The sequence below is a fragment of the Petaurus breviceps genome, unplaced genomic scaffold (genome assembly GCF_028583685.1).
Source record: "Petaurus breviceps papuanus isolate PSGF00001 unplaced genomic scaffold, PetGlider_PUasm1.0 90769, whole genome shotgun sequence".
Classification (NCBI taxonomy): domain Eukaryota; kingdom Metazoa; phylum Chordata; class Mammalia; order Diprotodontia; family Petauridae; genus Petaurus; species Petaurus breviceps.
Genome location: NW_027187341.1, coordinates 17,605,313 through 17,619,021, shown reverse-complemented (window position 1 = coordinate 17,619,021; position 13,709 = coordinate 17,605,313). Strand labels below are relative to the sequence as shown.

Sequence of the window (13,709 nt, the reverse complement as noted above, 5' to 3'; positions counted from 1 at the left end):
AATTCCATAACCTGGCTATAATATTCCTAGGAGTTTTCTTTTTGGGGATCTTTTTCAGGAGATGATCAGTGGATTCTTTCAACCTCTATTTTGCCCTCTGGTTATAAAACATTAGGGCAGTTTTCCTTAAGAATTTCTTGAAGGATGGTTTCTATGTTCTTTTTTTGATCATGGCTTTCAGGAAGTCCAATAATTTTAAAATGATCTCTCCTGGATCTATTTTCCAGGTCAGTGGTTTTTCCAATGAGATATTTCACATTGCCTTCTATTTTTTCATTTGTTTGGATCTGTTTAATAGGATCTTGATTTCTCATAAAGTCACCAGCTTCCATTTGCTCCAATCTAGTTCTGAAGAAATGATTCTCCTCAGTGAGCTTTTGAGATTCTTTTTCCATCTGGCAAATTTGGCTTTTTAAGGCATTCTTCTCCTCATTGCCTTTTTGAGCCTCTTTTGCCATCTGAGTTAGTCTATTTTTTTAAGGTGTTATTTTCTTCAATCAGGCTGTTGACTCTCATTTCATAATTTTCTTGCATGGTTCTCATTTCTTTTCCCAATTTTTCCTCCACTTCTCTTATTTGATTTTCAAAATCCTTCTTAAGCTCCTATATAGCCTGTAAGCAGCTTATTCTTTTGCTGGAAGCTTTTGGTGCAGGAGTTCTGACTTTGCTGTCTTCCTCCTGTTCCATGCTTTGATCCTTTTTGTCCCCAAAATATGAGTGTAAAGTTGGATTGCTCTGTGTGCTTTGCTTCCTTTGCCTGCTCATGTTGCCCCTCAATTGCTTGACTTTTGGGCTTTTTGCAACAGTAGAACTTTGCTACTAGAAACAGAAGCTTTATCCCAAACACTGGGGTTTTTGCAGCTGCCAAAGGTATTAGTTGGGTGCCCTCTCTAAAGCCTTCACATGCTCTGGCACCTGCTCAGGTACCCCAGGACCTCCACCCTAGACCACAATCCAGATCCAAGCAGGTTAAAGCAAGAGTGATTACCCCTCAGACTGGTTGCTTGGTCCTCCTACACTGTGTAGGCCAGGAGCTGAAGCTGCCATGTGGCAGTGGCTGCACAGCCACGGTGGCTCAGCCATTTCTCGCCCCAGAGGCAAAGGTCGGATCACACTCCAAGTTCCCAGGTCCCAAAGTCCACACTGCACTGTTCTCTTACTTTGTCCTTGGCATCTATGGGTTGATAATTCTGGAAACTGCCACAGCTGCTGGTGATCTGAAGTCCCTCCAGCCAGTGGCTGGTCAGACCTCCCTGGGGCTAAGACCTCCAGCTCGAGGGCGGCTCTGGTTGGCTCCCAGAGAGCTGCACTGGCCGCTTGTTGCCGGCCTGCTGGGTTGTCCTCAGCAGGAGGTTAGCTTCTCTGTGTCATTTTGTGTGTTCTGTAGCTCCAAAATTTGTCTAGAGTCATTTTTTACATGAATTGGGGGAGGTGGGAGCCGGAGCTGTGAGGAAGTCCTGTTTCTACTCTGCCATCTTGACTCCCCCACGCGTTACTTTCAAAGCTGTCCCACTCATCTGTGCTTTCTTCTATTATTTTCTGTGAATTAAATTTTTTTCCCCCAGTGGCTTTATTTTTTTTAGCATCACTGTTGTTCACCTCTTTTCTCCCCCTAGTCCCTTACCCTAATTAAAAACTCAGAGAAAGAAAAAGAAACTCTTGTATAAAGTAAGTATCATTGAGCAAAACAAATTCATAGAGTGGCCATGTCCAAAAAAAGCACCCTTTTTCTGCACTTTCATTCCATCATCTCTCTCTCAGGTAGTGCGAAACATCCTTCATCATAAGTTGTCTGGTGACAACATGGTCTGTCGTCTCATTTATGGGTTCCTGAATCTTTCAGAGTTGCTTTTCTTTATGATGGTATTGTCCATGTATAAATTGTTCTCCTGGTTCTGCTCCCTTCACTCCATCCCTGCTACCCAGCATTCTCTGAAATGGTCTCTTTCATCATTTCTTATGGATAAATAACATTCCATTATATTCAGATATCATCCTTTGTTCATTCTTCAGTTAATGGAGACCCCTAAGCCTAGAGGATAATTGTTTTTTCCTTCCCTTCATGTTCAGGAAGTTATGTTTTGCTTCTGTTCATTCCCTTCCTAGCATTATGTTCCTCTTAACCCCTCCTTCATTTTCCATTTTTTTTCCTAGTTAAGTTATAACCAATATCCTTTTTATTATTACTTTCAATGATCAGTCATTCGTTTTTCCCTCTTGTCTCTCCCCACCCCCATCCACTGAAAAGAAAAAAACAACACAGAATTCCTGAATTACATAAGCTTAGTCAAGCAAAACAGTTTTATTTTGGTTACTTCCAAAATGAATTTCTTATTTTGCCCATTAGTCCATCTCTCTGCCATAAGGTGGGCAGTGCTCTTTATCAGTCCTCTTTCTGGAATTATGATTGATCAGAGTTCTTAAGTCTCTCAAAATTGTTTATTGTTGTTTTGTTTTGTTTTTACAATATTCGGGTTACATTGTAAATTATTCTTGTTCTGCTTACTTTACATCAGGTTGCACAACTCTCCCAGGTTTCTTTGAAATTTGTCTTTTACCTCCTTTCTTAACAGCACAATAGTATTTCAATACATTCAAATGACACAATTTGTTGAACCACTCCCCAGTGATGGCCATCCCCTTAGTTTCCGGTTTTTCCTACCATTCAAAAGGAGCTGCTATAAATATTTTTGTATATATAGTACTTTTTCCTCTTTCTTTGATCTCTCTGGGGTATAATAGGCCTAGTCATGGTATTGCTGAGTCATAGGGCATACAAATAACTTTTGTGTGACGTCTCTTGCTGGCATTGATTCAGATTTTATTACAGCCTAATGAACTTCTACTTTTTTCAGGCCAGCATTTATACTTCAAAGTAAAGCTATATTCCAGTGATATAAATGAAAACACTAAAATCTTTTTAAAAAACCCAAACAATATTAGTCCCATAGTTTTCTCACAAGTGATGCAGAATGTTGTATAGTCAGATGTGGGTATCAATAAAACTTTTTTTTTAAGTTCCCAAATCCCCATAGTCACTTGAGAACTTATTTCATGTCTTCAAAATTTGGGGCATTACAAGTTATAATTAAGATTCCACCTGGGCCAAAACATGGAACCATGTTCTCTTACTCATGAGAATCCTACAAATTCTTTATGTTTCATTTCTAAGATAATGTTTCTTCCTTAACCCTTCAGGCATATGCTAATCTTAAAGAATGAAGAACTTTTTGCAGAAAAAAGCAAGAAAACTATCAGGGAAGAATCTTTCAGCTATCCTGACATACTTAATGAGAATGAAAATCTAGACACAGAAGAAAAAAGTTGACTGTTTTACAGGGCCTGGAGAATTCATGTGAAGAAATTCCTCTCAGGATTGCCTGAGACTTGTTCAGTTCTTGGCGTACCATATTTGTGTTTTTGTTTTCACAGCTTAACTTTATTCAGAGTTGTTGGAAGCATAAATGTCATTGAGCCAAGAATTTTTTCCCCATCTCCCCCCACTTTGAGGTAATCCATGAACCTTACTGTTCACTTGATTTTCTGCCTGAGTATGACTGAACATTCAGGTGATGACAACACTAGGAATGTTTTCCCTTAGCCAACATGTACATGCCATTAAATTAACTTTTCATTCTGCCCTTCCTTACTGCACCAGAAGAAGGTATCTCCTTACGTCTATTCTCTTGCTAGAAAAGATAAATTTGTGGTTGATTATATCTCCCAAAATCATAGGATTTTAAAGTTGGAAGAGATCTTGGCAATATTCTAGTCCAGGGGTGGGGAACCTGTGGCCTCAAGGCCACATTTGGCCCTCTAGGTCGTCAAGTGCAGCCGTTTGACTAAATCCAAACTTCACACAACAAATCCCCTTAATAAAAGGATTTGTACTGTAAAACATGGACTCAGTCAAAAGGCCCCACCCAAGGACCTAGAAGGCCACATGTGACCTCAAGGCTGCAGGTTTCCCATCCCTGTTCTAGTCTGTGCTGCTCATTTTTCAGATGAGGAAAATGAGGTCCAAAGAGACTTGTCCAAAGTAACGCAACCATCTAATGATAAAGTCAAAATCAGGCCTTAGAACTCCCACTCCCAAGTCCAGTGCTCTTATGACAATGCCATGCTTTCACACTACCCTACCTTTCCAGAATCAATTTGTTGAAAAACAATCTAATTTATAAATTTTATATAAAAAATGGATCCCTGGATCTAGAGTGTTGTGGTAGAGTAGGTACTAAACCAGAGACCAGGTAACTTTCTGGATCACCTTAGGGAATTCACTTGACTTTCTCTGGGTCCTAGGTTATCTATGAAATGTAGGTCTTGGACAAGATGACCTCTGAGGTCCCTTTCAGCTCTGATGCTTTCTTGATTGACCCCAACATTCTATAAACTATGGCTTAGCAAAAAGTTTTTGTGGGGGCGACTTAAGTGACACAGTGAATAAAGCACCAGCCCCAGAGTCAGGAAGACCTGAGTTCAAATCCAGCCTCAGACACTTAACACAAAAACTAGCTGTGTGACCTTGGGCAAGTCACAATCACAATTGCCCTCCAAAAAACAAAAAGAAAAAGTTTTTGTGGTTTCTGTCATCCTCTATTATCCAGAAATGTATGACTTTGTGAAAATAGTCATTAGCAAAGACCAAAACCATGTTGATTCAGGAAATTTGGGGGATAGGAATAATCTATTAAATTGATGAAATCTCCCAGTAGATTAGATGCTTATGGTGCTACTCACTTCCAAGGCTCTGGTTATAACTTCATACATTTGAATTTTAAGTTGAAAAAAAAAAAAACCAACCCTTCACCTAAGGCAACATTGTGTTTTTCCAGCAGTGATGAAGAAGAGATAATGAATTCTTCAGACAAAGTTAATTCAACCTAATTCAATTCAATTAAGCATCTGCCCTATGCCAAGCAGTCATCCTGAGTGCTAATAATATAAAGACAAAAAAAAAATAGCCCCTGCCCTCAAGGAGCTTATATTCTTCTTCATGGGTATTTGGGGGAGAGGGGTATGAAAGATAGCAGGATCAGGAAAAGCTTCATGTAGAGAATCCTGGTTCTTTTGGAGCAATGTGAGCAAAACCTGATTCTGCTTCTACATTAGCATTGCTGTCAGTCAAGAAGCATTTATGAATCATCTTCCAAGTACCGCCTACTGTGCTAAGAGGTGTGGCTACAAAGAAAGGCAAAAAACAGGCTTTGCCCTCGAGGAGCTTACAGTCTGAGGGCAAACAACATGCAAACAGGCTGTAGGTGAATAAATGGAAGATGATCAAGGGGGGGGGGCACTAGAATGAAAGGGGGGTTGAGAAAGGCTTCCCATAGAAGGTGGGTTGTTTTTTGTCCTGGTTCCATCTAAATGAAGGTAAACTAAGGCACAAAGTCCTGAGCATGCTCTGTTTTTGGCAAGTTTGGCAGTTTCTACAGACAAAAGGAGAAGCATCCAAAAGCAAAAAGGCGGCATCATAGATGGGAGAAGCAATATGATTAGCTAGAAATTTGGAATACAACCCCTCCTTCTTGTAAGTATGGGAAACTCATTGGTGGTGTCCAGTTGCAGGGCTAGTTAGTTTCACAGCAATACCAGATCAGCCTTTATTGAAGGACAGCTTCAGTCTTCAGAGTTTGGTCTAAAAAGAGACAAATTAAGATTATATATGTGCTGTTTATTCTCTGTAAGCTAGCTGAATCATACATATATAAACTGAGCTTACTTTGTGGTTAGGCTGCACAGTTTATATACCTATAAAGGAAGGAAGTGTTCCCTCCTCCCTTTTCCCTGACTCAGGATATCTTTGTTTTTTGTCAGCCAAAATTAGAGTTTTCCCCTCAGACAAAACACAAAAACTAACCATTTGACCTTTGGCAAGTCACTTAACCCCAAATGCCTTACCTTTCCTCCTCCAATAAGCAAAAAAGCAACCAAAAAAAACCAAAAACTTGTTTCCAAAGGCAAGGAAGTACCCCTGACTTCAGGGTGTCTATCCTTTTATTAGCTGAAATTATAATTCCCATAGAACAAGAGAGTGTCCCCAGGATGTCTAATTTCTGTCAGCCATAAACAAGGGAATGTCATAAGAAGAGAGTGTTATAATAGGACAGTGTCCATAAAACAAGATAAGAGAAATGCCATTAATCAAGATAGGGAGGAAGACAGCGAGGTCAGAACTACAGCATCAAAAGCCTCCAAGAAAAATATGAGCGGGTTACAGGCCATGGAGGAGCTCAATAAAGACTTTGAAGATCAAGTAAGAGAAGTGGAGGAAAAATTGGGAAGAGAAATGAGAATGAAGCAAGAAAATCATGAAAAGCAAGTCAATAGCCTGCTAAAGGAGACCCAAAAATACACTGAAGAAAATAACACCTTAAAAAAATAGATGAACTCAAATGGCAACCAGAGCCTTAAAAAGCCAAATTTGCCAGATGGAAAAGGAATTTCAAAGCCACTGAAGAGAATAATGCCTTCAAAATTAGATTGGAGTAATTGGAAGCTAATGACTTTATGAGAACTCAAGATACTAGAAAAAAGATCCAAGCAAATGAAAAAATAGCGGTGTGAAATACCTTATTGGAAAAACCACTGACCTGGAAAATAGATCCAGGAGAGATAATTTAAAAATTAGTGGACTTAGGGGCAGCCAGGTAGCACAGTGAGTAAGAGCACCGGCTCCAGTGTTGAGAAGACCTGGAGATCGAAGCCCAGGCTCAGACACTTAGCACCCACCCAGAAACACCTGGCCGTGTAACCTTGAGCAAGTTACTTAACCCCAATTGCTTAGGGGTGGCCAGGTGGCTCAGCGAGTAAGAGCGAGCACTGGCTCCAGTGTCGGGATGATCTGGATCAAATCCAGGCTCAGATACTCAGCACCACACCCAGAAATAACTGGCTGTGTAACCTTGAGCAAAAAAAAATTAGTGGACTAACCTGAAAGCCATGATCAAAAAAGGAGCCTAGACACCATCTTTTAAGATATTAGCAATCAAAACTGCCCTGATATTCTAGAACCAGAGGGCAAAATAGAAATTGAAAGAATTCACTGATTGCCTCTTGAAAAAGATCCCAAAAAGAAAACTCCTAAGAATATTGTAGCCAAATTCCAGAGTTCCCAGGTCAAGGAGAAAATACTGCAAGCAGTCAGGAAGAAACAATTTGAGTATTGTGGAAACACAATCAGGATAACACAAGACCTAGCAGCTTCTACATTAAGGGATTGAAGGGCTTGGAATATGATATTCCAGAGGTCAAAGGAGCTAGGATTAAAACCAAGAATCACCTACCCAGCAAAACTGAGTACAATACTACAGGGGAAAATATGGACATTCAATTAAATAGAGGATTTTCAAGCATTCTTGATTAAAAAAACCAGAGCTGAACAGAAAATTTGGCTTTCAAATACAAGAAGCAAGAGAAGGTAAACAAGAAAAAGAAATCATAAAGAACATATTAAAGTTGAACTATTTACACTCCTACATGCAAAAATGATAATGGTAACTCATAAGACTTTTCTCAGTATGAGGATAGTTGAAGGGAATATATATGTATATATTTATGTGTACATACATATATATGTATGTATAGGAAGGTGTATGTGTATATAAATATATATGTCAGTGTGGGCATATGTATGTTCATGTATACATAGAGAGCACAGGGTGAGTTAAATAGGAAGGGATGATATCTAAAAAGTAAAATTAAGAGGTGAGAGAGGAATTTATTGGAAGAAGGAGAAAGGGAGAGATAGATTGGGGCAAATTATATAAAAGAGACAAGAGAAAACTGTTACAGTGGAGGGGAAGAGCAGGAAGGTGAAAGGGAATGGGACAACCTTATTCTCAGTGAATTTGGCTTAAAGAGGGAATAACATACACAGTTGGGTATCTTACCCTACAGGAAAATATGGGTGGAGGGGACAAGAGGGGGGAGGATAGAAGGGAAGGAAGATTGGGGGAGAGGGTAGTTAGAAGCAAACATTTTTTAAAAGGAATAGGGTCAAAGGAGAAAATAGAATAAGTGGGGGGTGGAATAGGATGGAGGGAAATATGGTTAGTCTTCCACAACATAACTACTATGGAAATGATTTTGGTAACTACACATGTACAACCTATATTGAATTGTTTATCTTTCCAGTGGGGGCAGGGGAGGAAGGAAGAAGGAAAAAAAAATCTGGAACTCAGTTTTAAAAACAAATGTTTTTTTTTAATTGGGTTTTTTTACATGCAACTGGGATATAAGATATACAGGCACAGGGGTATAGAAATCCATCTTGCCCTACTAGAAATTTAGGGGGAGGAGATAAGAAAGGACAGATTGGGGGAAGGGGTATTCAGTAGGCTTGCTATTTTGGGGTGGGGGTAGGGGAAAGATGGGGAGAAAAATTTGTAACTCAAAATCTTGTGGAAATTAATGTTGAAAACTAAAAATGAATGAATGAATGAATTTTTTAAAAAAAAGAACTTCTCTAATGCACTTAGGAAAAAATAAATAAAAATCATTCCCCAATTGATAGATGGTCAAAGGATATGAACAGGCAATTTTCATAAGAAGCAATTAAAGATCTATAATTATATGAAAAAATACTTTAAATCACTATTGATTAGAGAAATGCAAATCAAAACAACTCTTAGGTACCACATCTCATGTGTCAGGTTGGCTAACTGTAATAGTAATGGAATTTAAAGATCCCCTGTATTGGCTTGGTTGAGTGTTAAAACCCAGAGCTTGTGAATCCCACTTGTGGGATGGACTTGTTGACATGAAAAGAGAGGGCTAAACTGGGAGGAGCTGGTGACGTGGCTTTAGAGAGGCACAAGCAGAGAGAGAGAGGCAGAAGAATTTTTTGGAAGCAGCATTGTAGAAGCAGAGAGATGGAGAGGATTGCTGAGGACCAGTTTGAGCTGCCCAGGACTTTTGAGAGCTGCCACCCAGAGCTGCCACGGACTGAGGAGACATGTCTGTAATGCTGGTACTTTGTCTGTTTTGATGTTGTTTTGCCAGATTTGTCCATTGGTGAAGGACAGTGCTGTTGTTGCAGAGGTCCTGGAACCTTGCTGTTGGTTCAGAAGCCCTGAAGAAGGATTTTCTGGTTGTATGTTTACAGAAATCCTGGAAGAGGGTCTTGCTGATGTTTTCATGGGTCCTAGGACTGTTCTGCAGACAGAGAATGAACTAATGAGGACACTGGCAATGTATCTTGTGGCCTTGTTAAGCTTTGTCTCCCCAGGAACAGAGATTGCTGAGAACTTGCCTTGGGTCAAGATGAAGAAAAGACCTCTCTTTGGGTATTAAATGCTGTGAGCATATCTTAAGCTTGTTGTAACTCTGGGGTAGATGACCTATTCAGTTGTGATCCATGGGTGGGGAACTTTTGACTTTTTTTGTGTGTTCTGTGACTGACCAAATGAATGTACTTTGTTTATGATTGGAAACATCTCCATTTGAGAAGAGGGGCTTTGTGATTGACTAAATAAATGTATTTCCCAGGGGTGGAGTAGTACTAGGTTGAATTACACTTGGTGAATGCTGTATTTTAAATTATGCTGTATTTTGATTTTCTCTGTTCTTAATTTGTCACTGAATAAAATGGAGAGTGGCTATACTGGTATTTTGAACCTTTGGGAAGTTGCCTTTGCTTGGAGTTACACTAACATGACAAAACAGGAAAATGATAAATGCTGGAGAAGATGTGGGAAAATTGGACAATAATGCATTGTTGGTGGAGTTGTGAACTGATCTTTTTATGGTGGCAAAGAATTGGAAATTGAGGGATGTCCATCAGATGGGGAATGACTGAACAAGTTGCGGTAAATGAATGCAATGGAATACTATTGTGCTATCAGAAATGATGAGCAGGCAGACTTCAGAAAAACCTGGAAAGATTTATATGAACTAATGCTGAGTGAAATGAGCAGAACCAGGGGAACACTGAACACAGTAACAACCACAGTGACTGACTTTGACAGACTTAGCTCTCTTCTCAGCAATGTAAGGATCTAAGACAACTCCAAAAGACTCATGAGGGAAAATTCTATCCACATCCAGAGAAAAAACTGAATACAGATGGAAACATACTGTTTGTTCTCCTTTTCTTTTTTAAAATTATTTACTTGTAGTTTAAAACTTCAATTCCACAAATTTTTTGAGTTCCAAAATTTTCCCCCTCTTTCTCCTCCCCCCCCCCTCAAGGCAGCATATAATTCAATAGAGGTTTTACATATACCTTCACATAAAACATTAGTCAAGTGGTAAAGAAGAATTATAACCAATGGAATGAACCACAAGAAAGAAGAAATAAAATAAAACAAAAAAGAGAGCATGTAGATTTACTTCAATCTGTACTCAGACTCCATAATTCTTTATCTGGATGTGGATAGCCTTTTCCATCATGAGTCTTTTGGAGTTGTCTTATAACCTTGCATTGCTGAGAAGAACCCAGTTTATCAAAATGAGTCATCACAGATACGATGTGTCTGTAATTGTATACAACGTTCTCCTGGTTCTGTTCTCCTCACTCACCATCACTTTATATAAGTCTCTCCAGGTTATTATGAAGTCCTTCTGCTCCTCATTTCTTATAACACAATAGTATTCCATTACATTCATATACCACAGCTTGTTTAGCCATTCTCCAGTTGATGGGCATCCCTTTGATTTCCAGTTCTTTGCCACCACAAAAAGAGCTGCTATAAATATTTTGGTACATACAGGTCCTTTTCCCACTTGCATGTATTTCCCACTAGTCCTTTGGGATACAACCCTAGAATTGGCATTGGGTCAAAGGGTATGAACATTTTATAGTCCTTTGGGCATAGTTCCAAATTGCTCTCCAGAATGGCTGGATTAGTTCACAACTCCACTAACAATGCATTAGTGTTCTAATTTTCTCACATTTTCTCTAACATTTATCATTTTCCTGTTTTTTCATGTTAGGCAATCTGACAAATGAGATGTGGTACCTAAGAGTTGTTTTGATTTGCATTTCTCTGATCAACAATGATTCAGAGCATTCTTTCATGTGATTATAAATATCTTTAATTTCTTCCTCTGAAAACTGCCTATTCATATACTTTGATCATTTATCAAATGGGGAATGACTTGTATTCTTATAAATTTGACTCAGTTCTCTATTTTAGAAATGAGACCTTTATCAGAGACACTGTAAAAATTCTTTCCAAATTTTCTGCTTCCCTCCTAATTTTGGTTGCATTAGCTTTGTACAAAAAATTTTCAATTTAATGTAATCAAAGTTATTCATTTTGCATTTCATAATGTTCTCTATCTCTTGTTTAGTCATAGAGTCTTTCCTTCTCCATAAATCTGACAGGGAAACTATTCCTTGCTCTCTCAGATTGCTTATAGTACTAGCCTTTATATCTAAATTGTGAGCCCGTTTTTTATTTTATTTTGGTATAGAGTGTAAGATATTGGTGTATGCCTAGCTTCTGCCATACTATTTTCCAATTTTCCCAGCAGTTTTTGTCACATTCTTATCCCAGAAGCTGGAGTCTTTGGGTTTAATCAAAACAGTAGGTTACTATAGTCATTGACTTCTGTGTCTTGTGTACCTAATCTATTCCACTGATCCACCACCCTATTTCTTAGCCAGTACCAAGTAGTTTTGATGACTCCTGCTTTATAATACAGTTTAAAATCTGGTATGGCTAGGCCACCTTCCCTAACATTTCTTTTCATTAATTCCCTTGATTTTCTGGACTTTTTGTTCTTCCAGATGAATTTTGCTATCATTTTTTCTAGCTCTATAAAATAATTTCTTGTTGGTTTGAATGGTATGGCACTAAATAGGTAAATTAATTTAGGTAAAATTATAATTTTTATTATATTAGCTCAGCCTAACCATGCACAACTGATGTTTATCCAGTTATTTAGAACTGACTTTATTTGTGTAAAAAGTGTTTTGTAGTTGTGTTGATATAGTTCGGGATTTGTTTTGGCAGGTAGACTCCCAAATATTTTATAATGTCTACAGTAACATTATATGGAATTTCTCTTTCTATTTCTTGCTGTTGTACTTCATTAGAAATATATAGGAATGTCAAGGATTTATGTGGGTTTATTTTATATCCTGTAACTTTGCTAAAGTTGCTTATTGTGTCAAGTAGTTTATTTACTTGATTCTCTAAGTATATCATCATATCATTTGCAAAGAGTGATAACTTAGTCTCTTCTTTGCCTATTCTCATTCCTTCAATTTATTTTTCTTCTCATTGCTACAGCTAACACTTCTAGTACCAAATTGAATAGCAGGGGTAATAGTGGACATCCTTGTTTCACTCCTGATCTTATTGGAAATGCTTCTAGCTTATCCCCATTACATATAATACTCGTTGGTGGTTTTAGGTAGGTGCTAGTTATCATTTTAAGGAAGGCTCCATTTATTCCAATGCTTCCTAGTGTTTTTAATAGGAATGGGTGTTGTATTTTGTCAAAAGCTTTTTCTGCATCTACTGAGATAATTATATGGTTTCTACTAGTTTTGTTGTTGATCTGATTGATTATGCTGATAGTTTTCTTAATATTGAACTAGCCTTGCCTTCCTGGAAAAAAATGCTATCTGATCAAAATGTATTATTCTCATGATATGTTGCTGTAATCTTTTTGCTAATATTTTATTTAAAATTTTTGCATCAGCACGATGAACATGTGGAGGCCCAGGCTGGGAGCACTGGCACAGGTGCACCTCGGAGACCCTGCAGAGCTGGGCCGAGCACCCTGCAGAAGCTGGCACCCAGGCCTAGGAGGGCTGCAATCTGCAGCCTCCCAGCCCAGGCAGGTCCCCTGTCTCTGGAAGCAGGGGCTGGAGCTGTGGTTTCCTGTTCTCCGGGACAGTTGAGTTCTCAGTTTCAGGGCTTCAGAGGCCAAATTCCAAAGGTCAAAAAACAGAGTGCTCATCTGATGAATTTGAGGAAAACAGGTACACTGGGTGGCAAAAACTCACTAGATGAAACCACTTATAAAAAACTTGTGGAGGAAAACACTGGACTCCTTAGCATATTTTTTTGAAGATCTCGGAGACAAGCCTTACACATGCAAGGATTATGATGTTTCATTTGGGAATGGTGATGTAACAGTAAAGCTGGGTGGAGACCTGGGAGCCTATGTGATCAACAAACAGTCCCCCAACAAGCAAATCTGGTTGTCTTCTCCATCCAGTGGTCCCAAATGCTACAACTGGACAGGGAAGAATTGGGTGTATGCTCATGATGGAATGTCTCTCTATGAACTTACAAGAAATGGAGTTTTCCAAAGCCTTGAAAACTCAATTAGACATGTCTTCCCTGGTCTGTTCTGGAAAAGACACTTGAAAAAATCTAATTTTTAAAGACGTTGAAAGCTATAGACAAAGAGTACCTCCCTCCTCTGCACCTGAATTTGTTTTCATCCTCTTAAGCATCCTCCCCCCATTTATGTAATAGTTATGTGAAAAGAATATATATTTTTGACCTAAAAAAAATTTTTTTTGCATCTATATTCATTAGGAAAATTGGTCTATAATTTTCTTTCTCTGTTTTGGCTCTTCCTAAGTTAGATGTCAGTACCATATTTGTATAATAAAAAGAATTTGGTAGGACTCTCCTTTTCTTTTGTTGTTTTGTTTTGTTTCTTCTTTCCTCCCATTAGTTCTAATTCTTCCTTACATCATGACTAATGTGAAAAATATGTTTAATATGAATGTATATAGAGGT

The 13,709-nt window shown here is 38.5% G+C and overlaps 1 protein-coding gene and 1 pseudogene across 1 annotated transcript in view; both read left to right on the top strand.

The window, feature by feature from the left end:
- The window catches only part of FLACC1 (flagellum associated containing coiled-coil domains 1), a 36,721-nt gene extending 32,947 nt beyond the window's left edge, over positions 1–3,774 (top strand). Inside the window, exon 15 of the mRNA XM_069068837.1 lies at positions 3,199–3,774. Within this exon, the coding sequence (XP_068924938.1) occupies positions 3,199–3,328 (130 nt within the window). The 3' untranslated portion in view covers positions 3,329–3,774. The remainder of the gene's footprint in view (positions 1–3,198) is intronic.
- An 8,890-nt stretch (positions 3,775–12,664) lies between these two features.
- Positions 12,665–13,328, top strand: LOC138146769 (frataxin, mitochondrial-like; annotated as a pseudogene).
- The last annotated feature ends 381 nt before the right edge of the window (positions 13,329–13,709 follow it).